This window comes from Neodiprion virginianus, chromosome 2 (genome assembly GCF_021901495.1).
Source record: "Neodiprion virginianus isolate iyNeoVirg1 chromosome 2, iyNeoVirg1.1, whole genome shotgun sequence".
Taxonomy (NCBI): domain Eukaryota; kingdom Metazoa; phylum Arthropoda; class Insecta; order Hymenoptera; family Diprionidae; genus Neodiprion; species Neodiprion virginianus.
Window position 1 is genome coordinate 27,685,660 of NC_060878.1, and position 21,950 is coordinate 27,707,609.

General features: G+C 33.9%; 1 protein-coding gene and 2 long non-coding RNA genes across 10 annotated transcripts in view; 1 reads left to right on the forward strand and 2 right to left on the reverse strand.

Annotated features, from left to right (window-relative positions):
- Positions 1–2,883, reverse strand: part of LOC124298472 (uncharacterized) — an 18,830-nt gene extending 15,947 nt beyond the window's left edge. Inside the window, exon 1 of the long non-coding RNA XR_006906817.1 lies at positions 2,027–2,883. This is a non-coding gene — a long non-coding RNA (uncharacterized LOC124298472). The remainder of the gene's footprint in view (positions 1–2,026) is intronic.
- An 824-nt stretch (positions 2,884–3,707) lies between these two features.
- LOC124298464 (glutaminase kidney isoform, mitochondrial) lies at positions 3,708–20,700 on the reverse strand. 8 transcript variants are annotated; one of them, XM_046750509.1, is made up of 12 exons: positions 20,449–20,700; positions 18,102–18,202; positions 14,877–14,912; positions 12,615–12,714; positions 10,765–10,907; positions 10,295–10,668; positions 9,288–9,568; positions 8,665–8,841; positions 7,869–8,029; positions 6,479–6,604; positions 5,865–6,005; positions 3,708–5,361 (listed from the first exon to the last, which is right to left on the reverse strand). In XM_046750509.1, the coding sequence occupies exons 1-12, from the start codon at positions 20,530–20,532 to the stop codon at positions 5,181–5,183; spliced, it is 1,905 nt and encodes a 634-aa protein (XP_046606465.1). In that variant the 5' UTR covers positions 20,533–20,700; the 3' UTR covers positions 3,708–5,180. The 8 variants fall into 8 exon arrangements, with proteins under 8 accessions (XP_046606465.1, XP_046606464.1, XP_046606466.1 ...); XM_046750508.1 differs by having other exon boundaries at positions 6,479–6,622; XM_046750510.1 differs by lacking the exon at positions 14,877–14,912 and having other exon boundaries at positions 6,479–6,622.
- A 26-nt stretch (positions 20,701–20,726) lies between these two features.
- LOC124298471 (uncharacterized) lies at positions 20,727–21,848 on the forward strand. The gene is made up of 2 exons (XR_006906816.1): positions 20,727–20,838; positions 20,890–21,848. It is a non-coding gene; the product is annotated as an uncharacterized LOC124298471 (long non-coding RNA).
- The last annotated feature ends 102 nt before the right edge of the window (positions 21,849–21,950 follow it).

The window sequence follows — 21,950 nt, forward strand, 5'->3', positions numbered from 1 at the left end:
GATTTTTTTTTTTTTTTGTATTCTGTGAATCTCGTTTGAAAATTTGACGTTTATATTCTAGTAGGGAGAAGCATTCTAAGTGCGTGTGTAAACAACAAGATAACCGCGAGAATTGATTTAAACGTACCTCTTCTCTTTTATTATACGTATAAGGGGAATACCAATTTTACACAGCAACGAACCGTCAACATTATTCCATTTTTTCGGAACTTCAGTTTATGACAGTACTGTCAAATAGAACCAGCCGAGTTATTTTTTTTTTTTTTTTTTTTTATTTCGAGGTTTAATTACCGGAGGAATTATAGTAAAAAATGGTTGTCATAGACCGAGGTTAAATTTTGCCTAGGCTAAAGATTTTGAGTTTTTTGTTGTAAATTATGCCGTATTTATATAATTACACGCATGTCTGCTGGACATTATTGTGCACAATATAATAGGCAACGTTTCGAATACTTAAAGTAAAGATAAGTATAGTTGTTCGCATGATGTTGTGTAATTAAGAATACGAGTGTAATAAACATTCGAGGGGAAATAAAAACTGGTAGGTGTATGAAAATTGAATACAAGAAATGTTACGTTCGAATAACTACACAAGAATAAACGATATTCCGCAATTTCGAACGCAACTCAACGAATTGTGCAAAACCGACGAACAGACCGCAAACAAAAATATCAAACATATTTGTTAAGAATGTAAAAAATTGACTGTATTATACAGTGTCAGCTTAAAAAGTTCAAGGCTTCATCTGGTTTAATTGACTAACAATAATAATAGTAAAGTGAAGTTGGGAAAAAAAAAAAAAAAACGCTAATGGGAATGAAAACGGATAACCAAAGTCCGAAAAATTTTTGTATCCACTCAATGACGCATCTCTGGTTAATAATTAGTGCGTAATTTTTCTCGATAGGTGTGAAATACCGTAACTAGAAAATTCTCGGTGAATGCATTTGCCGGAAGGTGGGGAAAAACCATAGACATGGAAACGTCATCGATTGTGTTTCACTCGCAGCGTCTCCGCGAGTGCCAAGGTGGAAATGACTGATAATTTTTCTCTGTAGAATTATGACAATGATTGAAACAATGATAATACGGACAAACGCGATACGGCGATAATCAACGTCGTCAAAACAGTCTCATCCTTGCACTTTTTGCATACGGTGCATCATGCACGCAAGTGTAAATACATGTTGGTATTGAAAGGAACGCCGAGTAAATCCGGTTGTACCAAGGACACGTTACAAGACTCGACGTTTCATTGATTCTTGTGAGAAAACGCCGACTTTATAAGTTGAGTAAAAAAATTTTTTTTCATCGAAAATTCCATTAATGTGCATTATATTCCGTAAATTGCACGAACGTGTTCACTTGAAGTAAAAAATTTACTTATTGTAAGAAGATGTTTTCTCCAAATCCCTTGATTCGTTCAATATGAAAGCAATATGTGTAGTTGAAGTAATCAGATTTTTGTTTGATTTCAAAAAAATGCCAAAGTAAAATTTTGCTTGGTTTAAAGAAATTTAGGTGATTAAAAAAATATTTTTCCGGTCGAACCAGGTTGATTTTACCTCTGAAAATTGTATAGGAATTTGTTCAACTGTATAGCATTGCGAAAAATTGGTAAATTTCAGAATGCATCGATAATAATTTTAATCAGTGAGACAAATCTACAGTGAGACTGATCTTAATCAATGAGACAATGATGTCAATATTTGAACACAGAATTCTGAACATTATTCTGGAATCAAAAGCAAAAATCGTAGACAAGGGAAAAAAAATTTTGGAATCTCAAGCAAATTCCTTTTAAAATTTTTGTGATTTTCATAGAATTTTCGGGGATTGACAGTTTATTCGTTTGTTTATTTCCAATCTATCTCTTGTTTAATAAAGCCTGCAAGACGTTGCGTGATTTATAGTATATTTCTTCCGGTTTGTACGTCGCGGAGAGTATATAATTACAAATTTTCAGCATAAATTACAGCATTAAAAACCGCTTGAGACTTGTAACAATTAATATCGAATATTAACGAAGCTCATTTTAAATTCCATAAATTACTGTTTTATTGAATATAGGAACAAAAATACATCGTACTTAATATTATGAATACTAATTGATCAAGCACTGGCATATTTATCTCTAATTAAGGAGACTTAAAACCTACGGTGTGCCTACCTTTACATAATATATAATACAATTCGAAGTAAACTTGATCGGTCAGGGAAAAAATCCGTAAACCTGTAATCTAAATTAATTATTGATGAAAATATATTTTCCACCGTTTCAGTTATTATTTTATTGGACCAATAACTCTTTAAACCATATTATTATTGTACAGGCTTTAATACTGACACTCAACTAATTCTCGCCGCTCAATAATCACGGTAAATCGAAATTATGCCAATATTTTACTTTCACCGATTTTCTTTCCACTTTCACTGTTAACGCCTGTATGTGAAGCAATCTGTATCAATTAATAAAATCGAACAGGCGTTTATACAATTATCATGGTAAATTATTGTCAGTCGTAGAAAAGCTCGTTGCGATTTAAAGAAATACTATAATGTTGCAGCAAAGAATTACACGCGATATTGGAGCTGTCTAGACATTAAGTGAGATATTAAAATCCTTTCAAAGTTAATAATACGTTGCAGATTCTTCTCGCCAAGCGTTAATTATTGTTAATCCTGTAAAAAAAAAAAAATCAACGTTCGGTAATTTTTTATGATTCGAATGAATAATATTTATTAATAGTAAGAAGATGAAATAAAAAACGAAAAAACCCGAGTGTTTAGTTTTCATAACGCATGAAATTTTTCTGAAATAATAATTTTTTGATACAACATTTTACCTCATATTATCAGAAAAATTTAGGCCTTTTTGCGCTTTTCGAAATTTCTTTCACCTTTCAATTTACAACTGAACACCTGTTGCACCTTTGCAAATTAGTAAGAGAAAAACATGATTCAATAATACGGAAAACTATGAATTCCTTATTACAAAGACTTTACAGTAACGTAGATGTATAGAGATTATACATTTTACGTAATTAATATATGCAATAACGTCAATATTATTGTCTTTTTAACATTAAACGTGCGTTCGGAGATAATTATCAAGTTCGACATCAAACTTTCGTATCCAAAACTGTAGATTGTACATATTACACGTCCTTATACAGCCGTGATTATTTTTTCTATAAATAAATTTTCATTCACTGAAAAGACCGGGGCAAAGCTTAATAGCTGGATATCGTCCGAAGAGATTCACTATTGATCGTAAATTTGTGACCTTCGTTACCAGTGATAAATATTCTATTGCATTATAACAGAATTCATGCCGGAATCGGAACGACAGTTGCCAATTATCGAGACACGATGATAAAATTGCAGATTCCGAACTGTGCATGATTCGAAAAAAAAAAAATAACAAAACAAACCTTCTTCCGGTCTTCTCCATCCACTGAATTCACCAACAGCATAGTACAAAAAAGGTGGCTGGCTTATGAGTTTATGGTAAACGTGTGTAATTTATTGTTCTGAGCCCGGAATTTCCAGCTCCTAATATTATAATTTTCTTATGAAGTTGAAATTTTTTATATTCTCCTATTAGGCTTACAATTTGTTCCTATAATATAGTCATTCAATTCGTTATTTATTTTGCTAATATATTATACTGTATAATTAATTCATTGCTGCGTTTGCTTTCTTCTTCTTTTTTTTCTTTTCTTTTCATTTCCCTCTACTCTTCGAGATCTTCACATATTATACGTATGTGTATAATATATTTACACATCATATTTAGAATATAATATGGGAGTCATGATTTTATACGCTACGACTAATGTTTCTATTTAACAATATACGTGTAGATGTAAAGTTTAATGTTTTATTAAATGTTTATTTAATGTTTTATTAAATCCACAGGGATTGAAAGGCTGTTGAATTACAAGGAGCGCATTTCAAGGAATTGACCGTATAAGTTTTCACGTAACAACTATAACAATATACGAGTATTCTTGAACTCATAATTATTGTACCTGAAGGCAGAAATATTGTGTACAATTAACATTGCTACGGCAATATAACATTTATCGTAATTATACAGAAAAAGACAAAAATCCAAAATTATTTTTACGTAAAAGAAATTTTTTTTTCACTTCCAGTCTATTATGTATTATACCTATATCTGAAGTTTTTCCTCGTAATCAATTCATTGTTTAAGATACACATCAACATTACTTCAAACATACGTTGTCAATATAATTATAATCCCGTCGCATTCATTCAGTGACGAATTCTCGCATCTCATACAATTTTCAGTAATCGCACATATTTCGTCAATTTTACTTTGAAAGTTGTTGAAATATATGCAAATTTAATTTGTTTTCTTTTTTCAAACTCTCGAACGAATAATTCTAAGGATTGCAAACATCTTCAAACACATCGCGCGGAAACTTTTTCTCGTTCTTCAAATTAAAATCTTTTGGAACAAGTAGAAAAATTTCGGTGTGTTTCGGAAGTATTTGAATCAGGAAAACGAATCATTCGGCTAGGAGCCACAACTTTCTTTGATCGCAAATTTTGCCAAAAATTGATTACAAAAAACTATCTAACAATAATCTTCCATCAGTTACCGTTTCCTTTGTCTTTTTTTTTTTTTATTCATATTTTCACGCCGTATTCTCACAATTGTTATCTAAGCTTCATTCTCTTTATATTCGCTGAAAGCCGAAGACAAAAATATTTTTGCGGCATGATTAAAGAATAAATTAAGAATCACAGTTTTTTCGCATGTACACTGCATTGATACGTATAAATTTTTAAATATAATAGGTACGATGTTGCTGCCTACGTTTATATCACACCTGATTCACATTAAACGAAACGGGTACACTGAAAAAAAATTCTATTGACGTAATTAACGGTTATGTCATTCGTTACAAAATCATATATTTTTTTTTTTTCCTCTTCTATTTTGGATACAGTCTTGACAAAATATTCCAACGATCATTTTTTCAAGATATCAGTTCGATCAGCTGAGCATTATCCAAAGTTATTCTTTTACTTAAAAAAGTTGCGTCAGGACTGTGCAATTAGAATAATACATTCAATAATGTCGATAAAAATTTTTCGCCGGCGGATAAATGTTGAATATATTTAATCTAATTTCCTAAAACTACATTCACGGCAATGGACTTGTATCCGGTTCCTTCGTGGAAGTCGCGTCGCTTTCCGTGTCACTCGAAGCTCCTGTTGCATCGTTCGGCGTGTCTTTCATATGCGCTGCCGCGTAGTTTCTAAGATATTCGACTACCTGCTGATGGCCAAACGTCTGTGCCTCGTTTATAGGCAAATTTCCCCATCTGAAAGGAATGTTCGATCAGAAGGAGAATAAAAAGGAGAACAAGAAATTTCACCATTTGTACAGATTTTACAAGATGAGATTATTTAGTTTTTTTTTTTTTTTTACGGTTTTTAGAGAAATTGCAAGTAAGCAATTATAAAAGAATAGGAAAGTATAACTTCTGTTAAACGAAACGGCAAATGTGCAATGAAAAAATATGGTTTGAGATTATATCGCCTGGTAATTTTTTTAATATTGTTTCATATCTTTGGAATATTTTTTGTAACTGAATTTCTCCAATAATTTTCCTACGTATACACACAAAAATGAACACCCGCGTCGTGCTAACCAATAAGAGAATCTTACGAGTCCCAAAAAATTCACATTGTCAAAGAAATGCTTTTCAAAAGCTTCCTAAGGTCAAAAACTTCGTACAATACCAAAAACTCAGCGACTACAGTATCTAATATTTAATTTTCCCATGGATTTATGGAACGATCATTGTAATTGTTGCAGACTTGCCTGTCTTTGGGATCATGAGGAACGCCGCATTGTTCGATAAGAAATTCTACGCAGTCCAAATGCCCCTCGCTGGCTGCTAGATGCAAAGCAGTCCGGCCATCGTAATCCGACAGTGTCATATCCATGCCGCTCAAACGATGCCTGAGAACAGGAGAAAAGCAACGGGTTTCGCAAAAAATTACATTCTAAACTAGTCAGGACATCAGAGAAGGTATTATTTATCTTATTTTATGGATATTAGCCGATATATTTCGAAAATCATTGGGATCGAAAGTACTCGAAGACGCCATCTTGCAGAGGCAGAAAATATGACGGTCTAACTGCGTCGTATTTAATTTTAAAACTAGTTTTTCCCCACATATTTTACTTTATATTTACTCGTGACAACAGAACGAAAGCTTGAAAGCTTGCACGGAATTTTCTGTGCCTTGGTATTCGCACAATTCATGCCAAACGATCAGCTGATCGGCCAGTTGGCCGCCATATTGCACAAGTCAAGCGGACACTGGATCCCAATTACAGAAAAAAAAGACTATTTGAGACGGTGTTTGTTCGACTTGCTTCTCTTTTCCAACCACTATTTTTGCGTATTCAATATTTTATTTATTTATCACCTTCGCATAGCCGTTACGTCGCCGCTGGCAGCGCTGAATAGTAAATTGACGATGGACAATCCCTTCGTCTCGTACTTGTGTCTTCTCGGGTCCTTTTTGTTCGTTGCATGTTTTAGATTGTCGTACCTATGATCATAGTAGGTGCTACAGGTGCTAATCGGGTTTCGGTTGGGAGGATATTTTTATACACATATGTTACGCACGCGCGTATAATCATTTGTGTAAAGTATTTCACAATGTCCGAGCGATGAATGGATAAATAATATGTGAGTAATTGCGTGTACGTGTTGAAATTTGCCAGTTCACAAATAGTGATTGTCATGCACGTGGGGTGAAGTTGTGATTTTTTTTTTGTTCAAACCGGCGTTATTTTTCGCATGCGGTTATTATTCGACGTTTCAATTATGTGTGTCATTGTAATCAGCAAGCATCAGGGACGGAGTTTTAGCATTTGTTCGTGTATTTTTCAACCGATTGTAAATTGATAATAACCGTTAGTATAGGAGCGGGTAAAATTATTTGACAAGACAGAAGAAGAGAGTTAAAAAAATAAAAATAAAGAGGAAGTAATAAGAGTTCGATTAGAAAGTGGAATGTAAACTCCAACCAACTTATACGTGTAACAATATTGTAATTATCAATCTGATCACGAGATTTAAATTACAAATTCACCCCGGCTAAAAAACGCAGCTTTCCTTTTTCTACTCAGCAGTTATATTTTACAGTGCTTGCGAAATTATGGCAGCTATTCGACAAAAATTCTGATGCCGTTACATTTTTTTCAATACAGCGTATAGCAAGTTTTCATTCGTGATGCAAATTCGAAAATTTTTGGTCTACAGCTAAAATAGAAGCTTAGCTTTCTCAATAATTTTCCTCACGTGATTATGGCCTCGAATCTTCAGGTTTTTATTTTGAAAGTGAAGAAAAAAAAACGTTTTGGAATAATTTGAAATTTACAGTTCAAATATAAACAATAAAATGTACCAAAAACAGATCAAAAAACGTTTTTCATAGATTTGTAACAAACATTTTTTCTCCTAGCAAAAGTTCTTCAAACTGAAAATTTTCAATTCTCTCTAATACAGTGTTCAGATTTAAAATCAGGCCAATTTACAATAAAATCTAGCAAATATGTTGACTCGATTTTAAAATTCTTTAATCTTCTAGCCGAGTTTGTAAATCCTCCGAGTTTAAGACAAAAAGAATTTTCTACTGTAACCTGTAGCAATTGTTTACAGTGTGATCTTGGGTCTATATAAATGATCGAAACAACTCGTTTTGCACTCAGTGTTGGAATAATCATCGATAATAATACAAATCTCGGTGTAATTATACAATAAGAATATTTTTTTTTAAATTAGGAATAATCTATAAACAAAGAACGAACCTGTGGAAATTGAACTCGGTAACAAGTTCCTCACAGAACTGAACACCTCGGCAAGAATTTCCCAAAGGATCCAAAGGTGGGGACCACGTGCAGATACCCATTACGTTTGGTATGACAACCAGAAGACTTCCAGAGACTCCGGATTTCGCCGGTATTCCAACCTGCAAATCATTGCAATAAGTAAGTGAAAACGGCTGAATAAGTGGGTGGATTTTGTAAATTTACATATATCGACAACCAATTAGCCAAATTGACTGGAGTTCGTTTCTATCGAAACTCTGGAGATCGAGCTTCGTTCGCATATTGTATTTTATTACAATCAATGAATCGAAAGCATTTTTACCGATAATAATGTCGACCGTTTCATTAAGAGACATGTTTTACAGTGCTCGCGATATCTCAGAAACGGCTGTACGGAATTACTTGAAATTTGGAAGCAGTATTCTTAAACATTAATTATGTTAAATTTTCGGAAGTTTTATACTGAAAATCGAATTCAACTCCAAACGGTCGCTATTTGCCTGACAAATAATAATAGCAATGGGAAAAACGTTTGAACAAAGTTCGATCTACACGCTTTAAAACAAATCAAATCCCAATCTAATTAAATAATTATTTATCGAGATATGAATTCTTAAAATTCACCCACTTTTTCAGTCTGTTATATCAGCTATTACCTAAAAGCTCTGTTACTTCTTTTCACGCAAGTTTGCATTTTGCAATGCATTTATGATAAGGATCCCGTTTGCGAGTTTAATCTCATAATTCTCGAAGAAAGCGTATAGAAAAAGCTCACCTTGAAGGCAAACTGTCCGCTGTAATCGTACATCCCGCAACTATGCATCAGGCTGAGGACGTCCCGGACACTGTCGGGCTTCAAAACCTTCTCCTCGGTGATCGGACAGATGCCACCGTTTGCAAGAGTCGCCGCCATAACCGACATGGACTCGCAGTTCGCCTCCATAGCGCAGCACTGTGTTGCAAATAATTTTAAATTCATGATGCAAATTTTCAACCAGATTCTCGGGCAGCAAAATCCAAGAATCGGACCGTTTGAAGTCAGAGTTTTGGCCAAAGCCAAGTTCCTTGGCCTTCAAAGGACTAGAAATGATCTTGATAATTGTTTTCTCGTACGTGAAATTTTTATTTCACAGATTGGATTCCCGTGACAATTATCAACAGACGATTTCGATCAATCGAAAAGTTTTCTTTCTATCATTCAAAATATTATCATATACATTGTTTCAGACTTTGACGAACAACGACTGCTTGAAAAATACTCCATAAGCATGTGTGCGAAATACTTTTTTAATGTTGAAGATGAGAAACTTCGAACTCATCGAACGTCTTGAGACTAATTTCTTTTTTTTTTTACATCACAACTTTACGTCATTCTATGTTTCCCCTTGTTATCCTCACCTGGAAATAGAAGTCCATGATTTCACGTAGATTCGTTTTGTCCGGGTAGCATTTGTGCTCTCTCATGTAAAATCCGAGGGCGTAATTTCTGTCCGCGGCTTCGCGTTCCGACAAAAATACAGCATTGTTAAAACTCAGGCTCTCACCACCGGCTAATCTCTTGAAATAATTCATCGTGAAGTCAAATTTCTCCGCCAGTGTCATTTCCGGTTTGATCAACGTCTTCAGCAGCGAACAAACAAGAATCGCCCCCGCGTTTATCATTGGATTGTGCGGTTTTTCTGAAATTTAAAGACAGTTTTCTTTACCTTCGTCTGTGCAATTTTATTTTTCTCTCAATACACTTTGATAAAATTTTCAGACAAAATGTGCAAAGTTCTTCTCGCAAATACCTGTACATTTTTTTTTATTTTCCTTCTTCTGAGTCTCTACCGAAATTTAGCAATCTTTCCAGTTTTACAATCTCTCCATTTTTTTGAACTAACAAATATTCCAAACTTCATGAAAAACTCGCTTTATGAAATTGTTTGGTTGTGCAAAGTTTTACGTGCAATTATTCTTTGTACAATCTCATTCGGAGCATCCTACAATCAATATTGGCCATCACCTGATTACATTTGTGTTTTTTGATTGAAAAAAAAAAAACTCCAAATTACATATATATTTAGTAATCGTAAGAAACTGAACGAAAAACAACATTACTATTTTGTGATGAGAAGAAAAGTGAATTATAAAGGATATTTGTATTTTACAATTAAAACGACATAAAATACAAATCATATTCGTGATTTGTAATTAGGAAAAAAAGAATTGTAAATCATATTTGTATTCATATAGTACATAGATTCGTAATCTATATGTATACACACAGATGTGATTTGTATTTTATTTCCTTCTAATTGCCAAAGTCAAACACAATTTATGTTTACAATTTTTCGATCGTGGTAATAAATGAAAATAGTTAAGAACTAAAAATATCGCTCAGCGCAAGGACGCAACGAACTCACTGTTGTAATCAAGAACCAGTTCGTTGAAGTTCCTTCCCGAGGGTTCCTGGCCCACATATTGATGGACGGTTTCTTGTCCGAGTCTTTCGAGAGCGATCGCGTAGGTCAGAGGTTTGCTGCAACTTTGCAGGGTGAAAGGAAGGGAGGTGTCACCGATGCTGAATCGCTGTCCATCTATCGTGCAGACTGAGACGCCCCAATACTCGGGATTCATCCTCGCCAGCTGAGGGATGTACGACGCCACTTTGCCCTCGGTGTTGGTTTTGCATTTCCAGTAAAAGTCCTCGATGTGCTTCGTGAAGCCGGACCAATCCGGTATTATGAACTGATGCCGGAAAGCACGCGATATCAGGACGATATTCGGATTTATTATCCTGCAAGGAGTATCAAATTTTTTTTTTTATTTTTTTATGCCATCTTATTTTAAAAAGCAGTAAAATGGACTTGGAACATAATTTCGGCACACCCACCTTCTAAATTGTTCTCTGTCGAGTTTCTGAGTTTCGTGAGAAAGTCCTTCGTGTCCTCCAGACTTGAGCTGTTCCTTTCTGAGATTATCTGAGAGTTCCTGAAGTCTCGGATCATTTTTTCTCAATCCCGTGCTTCTGAGTGCCTGAATCAAAGACAAGGGTAAAAATAAACTCAACTCTGCCTGATTGCAAAAGAACTTCAAAAAAGCTCTATTTCGTGTGAAATTATCGCGGGTCAATAATTCGGATTCAAGACATGAAACAAAGTGAGATTAAATTGAGTACCTATTGACTGAAAATTTTACGAACAAGTGGTTGAAACTACATTTAAAAGAGAAAGGTCTTAAAATTCATCGGAATCGCATCTCCGTTACAGTGAACGCGTAATGTTTCTTAAGTTTACAACTTAGTGTTAATGGGTGCTTAGTTGGTGCATTATTTTTTTTTTTTCATTATCTTTCAGACTGTTTTAGAAACATTAGAAAGTGTTTTTTCCAGATAGAAAGTTAATTTTGAATAGCTAATAAAATTAGAAATCAGAACGAAAATTGCACGCATCTTTTTTCGACTACTTTAACTGCAATTTTTCGACCAAGAAACATACTTAAATGAAAGGAGAGGCTTCGATATATATTTTATTTTCGGATACGTACTGGAAGTGTTGACATAACTCAACCCTTAAAAAAAATCTAACGAGTGAAACTTTTTTTTATAAATTTTTTAAATCCATGTCAAGTGGAACGGATGTGACGATCCATCCAGATCAAACTGTGTTAATAAATAACACTAAACTACCCACCGCGAAACCAGCGCCACAATAGCCGATGTAATACCGCTGAAACACTTTCTTCAAACTCGTGTTAATCAGTCATAAATGTCTCCGTGCGGAAACTAGTTTAAAAAAAAAAAATTGTGAACAATGGATCTGAGAAATGTGTATATTTTTCAATTTTTTCTCCGTAACTTTGAGCAAAATGTGCACAGAAAAGAGTGAAATCCGCAATCGGATGAGAATTGGTGCGAAAGATGAAACGAATCTAGCGGTCTGTAACGATGTTTCCTATTCAAAACAAATAGTGAGAGAACAAGGTCTCAGCGGATCAGTGAAGCAGTAGACCCACAACATTTGAAGGAGACGGTCTGATTTAAATCTGTGCGAGACTAGAAATTCGGAAAGTGTAACAACAACAATTTAAATATCACGTAACAATGTTAATTATCGATCTCCCTTCTGTAACACGACGTCATTAAAACGCTTTACTCTCTAATATATATTGTAAATGTCGTTGTTTTGTTTTTTATATCATTCTCTGTTCACAATATTTTTCGGACTTTAATTCTTTTTATTTTTACACTCTGCGCAGCCTGTTTATATCTGATATTTAGAAGTATGAAGCCAAGTTTGTAATTTATGGCAATTTACGTTATATGACAAACTTTATAGCATGACTCGTTAGAAACCACCTAAATAAATGAACAATTTAATCTGTTTTTCCTGACACGATCTTAATCTATCTTGTGCATTTTTCTTATTGGTCTCTTTTATTTTGTTTTCGATCGCTCATAAAACGTTACAGGTATCAGTTTAGTCGATCGATTCTCCTCTAGGTAGTGCGATCGTTCATTGGGTTTCTCGCTAGTGTTAAACAGACGTTTGATCCATTCATTACACGCTGACCATCGAATCCGATAAGCACCCACAGCTTTCTCCAGACGTTGTGTATTATAATACACGACGTATCCTGGAGAACGCTGTGAGTGTTTATGCTTCGAGATCAAACGTTATTTATATTTACATTTACATTTACATTTATATTAATATTTTCATTTATACATATACGTATACTCACAGCCAGGAATTTCCCAACCGGTAAAAGCCCCGTCTCTTCATTTTTGAACATGTCGAACAAAACGTCCTCGGCATTTCGAACTTGGTCCTGATCTCGGGCGCTGAAAGTTTATAATTCAAATTCATTTCAACCATCGTTCAAGTAGAGATTTTTATGATAATTACACTTAACCGCAACGAGTGGAAGGTACAAGGATAACTTCCAAGATTCAGATTTTGAAACTTTGCATGCTGATTGGAAAATTCAACGTGTTTTTAATTGGTGAACTAGGTTTTGTTGGATGTAAATTGAACATTTTTGAGAAGTATTGTATAAACGATAATTTGGCATAGACTTTGGATTGAAATTTTTAGGATTATCTACGTTCGTCACCATCCAAAAAGTGTAAGCCATAAAAACGAGGATTTGATTGTGAATTTTCACGGTGAACGACAAATTTTTACGAAAAATTTAACTGTTCGAACAAATTTCAATTTACTTTATCCTGCAATTATTTCGTTCGATAACTGTAAAAATTTTAGCTGGTTAAAAAAGATTCTCTAATAGTTACTATGCTGAACCTGTTTTTTTAAGTAATCAAGAATCCTGATAATTTTTGCGTAATATGATAAAAGCTCTGTTTGAATTGAAGAAAAATAGACAGAGTTACTGATCCCCTTTTTGTTGTTTCTTCCTCACAAGCAGCAATGTTTCGAAAAACATCTACTAAAGAATTGGGCGGGTTGCCGAAAATTTATAACAAATATCAACAGGAAGTGAAATAAACATACACTTGCGGGAAAGATAAACCAAAATTCTCTATAAGGAAATAAGCTACTACATAACAAGATACATTGGAAAAAAAGGATTTGTTTCTGCACTGAAAAAAATTTCATTTGTTACAGTAACTAGAAAAATTCAGTAAAACAGGTATCGTTAAAAAAAAGTCAAGAAAATATAGTAACGGTGATCGTAATGAGAAAGAATAATAACGGATACTAGAAAACTAATTTTCATTTTCTACCTAGAACTATATTTTTCGATTGTGGTAAAAAATGAGAATAGTTAAAGACTGAGCGGTAACCGGAACTAAAAATTTCTCACCGTGTGGGAAAATGAATTTTTCTTATTGCGAACAGAGAAATGTTTGGTAAAAAACGAAAAAAAGTATATTTCAATGAAGTCATTTCATATGACTTGAAACTTGTTACGTTATTAACATCTATTTTACTTATCTCGAAAAAATTTTACTTTCAACACTCGGATGAATTGTTGCTGCAGTGTGTGGAGTGCAAAATCAAGACAAAGTAGTGAGAAAGATTGAATTATCGTCCGTGCAGATAGTGAATATGTTTTTTCGCTGCTTTGAGGTTCCGTGACAGTGAAAACAACTAAATCACTATCACGCTTGACAACACCGGTGAAATTTATCTGAACGTAACATCGCAAAATATATTTGCACAAGCAGGTGTAACAATATGTGATTAGAGATCCCCCGCGAAGAGACACTGCAGAGATATTAAAAAAAAAAAAAATGTTATCTCTCAAAATTTACCGAATTTCATTGAAGAATTATCAACTTTTCCGAAAAAGAAACACGCGGCTTTCCTTCCGTGATCTTCAACGGCATTTTGTTTTTTTTCACACGTTTCCGTACAATTTCAAAATTTGTCATAAAACGTGTAGGTCGAGTTTTTTAATATTAGAAAACAATTTCGAAAAAGAATATCAAAATTTCGACGAAAGATCGCGACATCGCGCAATATTTGATTCGAAGGATTTTAGAGAAGATGAAAAAAAATTAAAACACGCAGAAAATCGTTGAACAAATTTTCGTAAAAGTAATTTACAAGTAAACTAATGCCAAAATTCAATCGTAAACAACTCTGCTTTTCTAAAATTATAAGAAAACGCAAAGTTCATGGTAGAAAAATTGTCAAATGCGCGAATATATGTGTGAAACTGTCAAGTAAACATAACGATGAATTAAAAATAATCAATAACCTGTAACGATTCACAGATGCCTAATAACTATAGTACAGTTACTGCGAATAACGAAGAACAGTGATTTGGTCGGAAAGAAAACAGTCAGAAGAAACGATAAACCAACTACTAATTATTTACCGTGTAGCTTAAAACATAAATTGCTGATATACAGAAGTGAGGTAACAAGAAGTAAAAAAAAAAAAAAAAAATGCGACAATTAAACATTTTTTCAACCAATTGCTGCAAGCACATTGATACTCCATGCAATATGAATTTGGCACGGAGAATAGTACTCACTACATGTAATGGCTGTCATGAATAAAGCTGTACTCGCTGTAAAAAAAGTGAAAAACAAACACACAATTAGTTACATTAATACTGGGATAGAATTTTTATTTACCTAAGAAACCTCGCCAGAAGCTTCACGAATCTGTCCGATCGAGCACCGTTAGAAACTTTCACGTCTTTCATACCGTCGGACATTTATCAATCTAAAATACTATTGAATAACAACCCCCTCAATATTTTAAAATAATTAAATGCTTAGTTTTTTTCAACACTGTTGTAATTGCGTATTACTGAAAGTATTATTTCACTTTAATCTAGCGAAATCTAACTTCCGTACGAAAATCTCGAGCTGCACGTTCAACGCGCGACGATACAATTCACTGTGCACTCATTTTTCTAACGACTATATAAAATTGCCCGAAGAGTGAAATGAACGTTTTCGCATCATCTTCCGCGTCTTATATAACTTATCCAAGAGCCCCCCTTCGTCGTTCATAAATTGGCTCGAATCACTTGAGTATATACACTAGCAATTGCAAATCACGACTAAAACCACCTGACGGTACCGACTCGCGGTGGCCAAAAATTAGCGTGTCGTTGTTTGTGATTTACCGCCGGTGACGACGGAGAAAATAAACAGGAGCTAAAAGTAGGTTTCAATTTTTTGTTCTTTTCTTTTTCATGAAAATATTTTCAAAAAGTAAACCGTACGTATGGATTGGAAAATTATTAATTTCACCAAATTTGTATATAAATTTGCCCTGTTTTTCTAACGTAAAATATTCTTACCCATTTAGGCGATTGGAAGTTGTCGAAATGTCTTCCACGAAGTAATGATACACCTCAAAATCGTCCATACCAATAAAAACTGTTTAATTATAATGCGGTGCGCGTTGTGTGATTAAAATCGAAAGAAATAAGAACAAATTTTTAACCCTTTATTTTTTCTTATTATTATTTCATTTGTTTTCATTACTTTCTTTGGATAAGTCGGAGAAAATTTTCGTCTACAGCGAGACTCGAATAATAAGCAGCGACTGCTACCGGCTAACTAAATCGTCTAACTATATTTTACGTAACGCGTAATATATATATATATAAGTCCTTAGGAATCGTAATACGTCAAATAGTTGTATCAATTGTTCAACATATCGATTATAAATCACGTGCAATAAACGTGCCGTCCTATTCCATTCGTACAAACAATCAGAGATTTATTGGTTTGTTAAATTGATCGTTATGTATCCTTACAGTTTCTTCCACTTTATATATGCAGGAGGCAATGCAGCAGCATATTTAAACGAATGGAAATCCACAACGAAATCGAAGGATAAATAAGTTTCGACGCGACTTTACATACATAATACTTCGTAATTCTGTAGCGTCATCATTATTTATAACGTGTTTCGTATTGTAATATATTTTCTGCTCCGAGAAATTAAATACTTCAATTTGCATTTCGATTTATCTGCTAGATTGAAAACTTGAGAAAATTGGTATTTTCAAATTGTTCGCTTAAACTTATACAATATCGACTATTTTTATTTTTTTTATTATACTTGACAATGTTTCGCGATAATAATATAGGAAATATCTGTAATAACATCGTCGATGTGAGAAAATTAAATCTGTTCCGTAATTCAATTTTTGCTTGGCGGAAGTTCAGATTAAAATTCAAACCAAGGTAAAGCTAATGTGAAGAATTTAATTCAAAACATAGAAATTTTCTTCTCTCGTGTTATAAAAGCGTCGATAAATGACTAGAATAATTAGGATAATTATTTTATAATAACTAGGGATTTTGGAAAGGCGAAATTTTTCTCTTTTTTTTATAGAATGCATTGTTATACTTTGAAAAATTGAACAAACATTTTCAGCGATCAGTTCAATAGGTAAAAAAATCTAAAAATAACGCACAATTTAATGCGTCTTTCATGAGCGTGCACTGTATATTTTATAATAAGCTGTGAGTTCACGTGTTGCGAAACACTCTGTACAATTTTGCCATATTGGTTAGCGTTTCAAGCTAACAACAGCTGGTACGGATGATCGACGTGTTAATCATTTTACTATTCACAGGATAGAAGTGTCTGTAAGGATTGGCTGTGGAATCGCTCATGCGGTTTTGAATATTCGATGCAATTGTGAATCGATCCTACAGCGGTATAAATAGCGAGTGATTATAATGGTTAAAAGAGTGACGATTATATTTTAGTCCGAAAATTTGAACTGCAAATAAAAAAAGAAATAAGCAACAACGGACACTTTTGCCATATTCTCAATTCTTTGCTATTACCCGTTTATTTCGAAAATCTTATACGTATATATATTATATATATATATGTATAATACAGTACATTACATACATTATACAGTGATTTTCACCAGTATAATCTATCGTAAATACACAAAAGATTTCACAAAGTTAAAAATCCCCAACTATAAGCACATGATTGATTAATTATACGATAAGATAAAACGTAACACGCTAACAGAAAAGTAAATTTCGGTATCAATTAATTAATAATTTTTATACTCTGATACGGCGATGTGCAAATGAAAAACCGCCAAACTTGCACCTACTTTATTACCATTACGTTCGCGACGATCAACGATAAGAAAATTATGGTTCAGAGTGACAACGCCGAACGTGTTAATTATTCTTTTAACTATCAAACGCTGCCAAGCATGGCTCCAAAAATTATTTTATCCTAACTGAAACATCTCTAATTTCCACTTTGGTTAGATAACTCATACGTGAATAGCGAGACCAACGTTAGTATTCGGCACAGCAACATTTACTGCACAAAAATCGGCTGAGTATATATTATAATTTTCCATAATGTTTTTGCGAATGTAAAGAAATGGATTCAAAAGTATAAGCAAAAAATTTCACAACATTGTTCAATGTTTTCTCTTCAAATAACAAATTTTGGTAGTTTCTACAATTTTGAGCAAAAAAAAAAAAAAGAAAAAACGAAAAACAAACAAGAAACAAATTATAATGTACTATTAGCAAAAATGCGATAACCAAAGTATTTTGTCGTCGGATATTTTTCCAAACAAATTGAACCAGTCTTTAAAACTATTTATAACCATGTTAATTGATGTGCGTGTGCTCAAGTTCTTCGGATATATTTTCCACGAAACTTTGTACAAATTAGGACTGCCGTGTATTACGGATCCCTAGTTTAACAATTTGTTTGAAACGTAGGTCTGAAAAAATTCTTATACCGTATATTTGACCGCTGCATATCGCTGGTACTTCCAAAAGCTGCGTCTATGTAACTTGTCTTTCTCATTTTCATTTTGCTTCCCGCTATCGCAGCCAGATGCTGAAAAAGGAGACAAAAATTAACAAGAAATTTTCAGCTCTTGAGTTATTGTCACGCGTTGAAGACATAAGAAAATCGATTAATCGGTAATTGTATAAATAATATGATAAATTCATGGAAGCTGACTGTTTGATCGACCGACGAAAAAACAAATATGCAAATATTGAAGCACAGCTTTAAGCTTGCAATGCCTGCCAAAATTATTAATTCACTTTCATTCAATGTAGAATCAATGAATACTTGGTTCAATGATTATTTATAATAAATCTTGATGTATAATCGCTAACAAAACATTGAGCTTCGTACTTTGAACAGCCGGTACGTTAAAACTCGAAGGGTTTCAGAGGTTCCTTGGCTATAAAGTCGCCGGTAGTATTGATCGGCGAAATAACGCCTAACGTAAGCTCTTCGCTTTAGAAGATGAATTTCGCCCATTGCAAAGCTATATGACAAGCCGATTAAGCTTTCGATGTGAATCCCGGTGAGAATGGTACGAGAACTTGGTGATAAATCGATTTAGCATTGGAAGAAACATTTCTCTACGTCGAAAGTTCTGAATAAATTGAAAACCATGTTCCGAATGTCAGAAAAGTTTTGACATCGTTATTTTTGCGAATTTTCTAAAATTATTGCAACGAAGCTTAATTCCAGTTTAACAAATGAAAATTTTCAACAAGGTGCAACAAAATTTTCTCTACTCGCTTCGATCTGAAACATTGACTTTTAATCCACTATAAATTCTAATTTAATTGAACGAATAATTTTTTTCTTTCCGATATTCGGGAAAACGAATAGAAATCGCAAATATTAGGCCGATACACGTATACAGCATAAAATACACTCGCACCAGTTCCGATAAACAGAATGGATCCTAACTCATCGCGTACTCTGCGTCAGGTCTTCACTGTCAAAGATAAAGATTTTGTCATCCGCAAATATCTGTGACACCTAATTGTAACGACGCTCTGCAATCTCTAGACAGATAAATCGCGTAACTAAGCAGCCAAAGGCGTAAAGTTTGTTGATAAAATTATATTTGACGTTGCAAAAATCGTATCAATCTAGTTTTCCTTTTTGGTGCCAGAGAAATATTGGAATATAGAAAACTGTTCTAACGAGATGGAAATGGAAATTTGAAATCTGTCGATCAGAGGAAACTTGCCGACTCGTGTCATAATTTTTTTTAACGCGTGCAGAAATATAAGGAAGTAAGGAATTTGCGAAAGGTGAACGATTCGAAAGGTGATTCTGAGACCTTGGTGAATCATCGCGACACAGGCAGCGAGTCGCAGCTTTAGACGCGGCTGATCGTTAGTGGAACAACTAGAGATTATTTTAGTAACTAAAATTCGGTCATTGCCATTGCCCACGTGCTCCTCGGCAAGCCTCACTAAACAGGCATAAGCACCCTGACAGTCGAACGAGTGACAGGAGCCTCGGCGATTTTAATAATACACATTGTAAGCCAACCGGCTGTTACTCAAGAGGAGAAAATTATTACGTAAATTGGAACGGCGAGCTTTTGCGATGATCGGAATCTGTCGGTCCATGCGATTCGCGGTTGGTTCGAAAAATTCTCATTTTCTAAGTGAAGGAAGCAGACGATTTTCCGCGCAAATTTAAACCGCGTTTCGATGCTCACAGCTGCTCCGAAAAATACGAAATTAAATTGAATTGAATGATTTAAGCATGTTAAAAATAAGAAAAGGAAAACGAAAATGATGAGGCAGTTGTTTCGTGCAACGCTAGAGATTGGATATCAAATATGATAATTGCATACTGTTTAGAAAAAACTAACAGAATGGATTATAAAATATTATAGAGAATGATGTGAGTTATTTAGACAAAATTCTTTCAATCGGTTGAAATGACATGTTTTTTGTTTTTACTTGTCAAAGCATAACAGATTAAACAATTTTACATTGGTTTAATTTCTTTTATTTAAGCAAATTTTACTAGTAAGCCAGTTTTTCAAGTCGACTCATGTATACGGGGGCCTTTTATGGTCTCGTATTCATCTATACATATAGTACGTAGTACATACAAAAACTAATTTATTACTAAAGTTTACCTAACTAAAAAAACTTAATTACCTAATTCACAGTAAAATTATTTATCTCGGTGGTACGCAATAAATATAATCTGTAACCTCTACAAGCAAAGAAAATAAAGATAAGGAACTAAAATATGAGACCGTGAGAAAATAATTAAACGACGTATATTGTTAATAAGAAAATAATGGTCACCTTATGCGTGTGCAAATTTCTCGAGGAAATATTTTCGGTCAACTTGACCGTAACCCGATAAACTTTCACCATATCCCTGTACATTTTTCTGTTTTTTTTTTTTTTTGTTTTTTTTTTTTTTTTCTTTCTTTTCACACGTGTAATGAGCCTATATTAAAATATTTCCTTTTATGAATTAGATCGATACGGATATGCGTTCGGTGGAAATTAACATTCACGCACACCGCGGTTGTCACAGACGTATCCAGCAAACGACGCTCGGCGTCCCGACGACTAAAACATTACATAGGAGCGCCGGGACGACGACACCGGCTAAAACTGAGCATGACTACCGAAAAACTAGGCATGCGCGATTCGGATTCCGATACATACATTCGATTACATATTGGGGTAGTGCTTTTATTCATTATGACATTGTTACAGTCATCGCGATTCGTTTAGGTATTACAATTGCTCCGGAAATGTTTTCAACTTTGTAAGGGTTTGTAATTATAGTTTATTCGAGCGTTGCGAGTTACGTTATTACTTGGAATATTGATTGACACAACAACATTTTTCTCATTACAGAAGTAACACCGCTCAATTGTAATTCCATGCCGAGGTTTGAACAAAGTTAACGTCTTTTTCTTTTTACTATTTACTGTAACAAACGGAATTGTAAATTACACGCACAAAATAATATACGATACGATGTACGTCGCTTCAGAACGGGTTTCGAGAAAAATATAGTGAAAAATACTATGAGATCAACAGAGGATAATTTGGATTTTCTGAAAAATCAACTACTTACTTCACTCATCAATTCATCATATTTAGGCGCATCGGAGCTCGAACTTTAACTGAAATTAACGCGTCAAAATAAAAAATATCGTCATTCTTCTGATTGTTCAGAATAGTCAAATCTGGGAGAGTTTGAATTATTTTACATCTAACAAGCTGTCAATAGATCGCGTAAGTTAAAGTTGCGAGGTGGACGTCGAATCGAACAATTGCCCCAATGGCGGCACCTCGATTAGTAGTTTGCTGAGAATAGTGTTCAAAAGCCAGTCTTATACTTAGTGCGATCTATAATACTCCGTTTATCGGTAATGGATAGTATTTACGCAAGTAGAACTAATAACACCAATAACGTGTAATAAAAGATCGATCGTGAAAGGTATACCGATGGAATAAAGCAACAATTAAACGCATTGATACATCATTGCTGGTGCATTTGGATTTTTTTATTTGCTTTAAATATTTTCGACTGTCACAGGGTTGTCATTATTATGTGTATATATTTATACATAATTTCAACGCTTAGTCTTGTAAAATTGCTAATTATTGCTCGTTCACGAATTTCATCATACATTGTATACTTATCACTCAACAGTTTACACATACACGAAATACAGTATGTATATGTGTTTGAAATAATAATACTCGTTAATCTGTGACACACGAATCAGATGCAGAATTATAATGCAGTCTAATAATATTTACGTTAAATCATAAATATACAA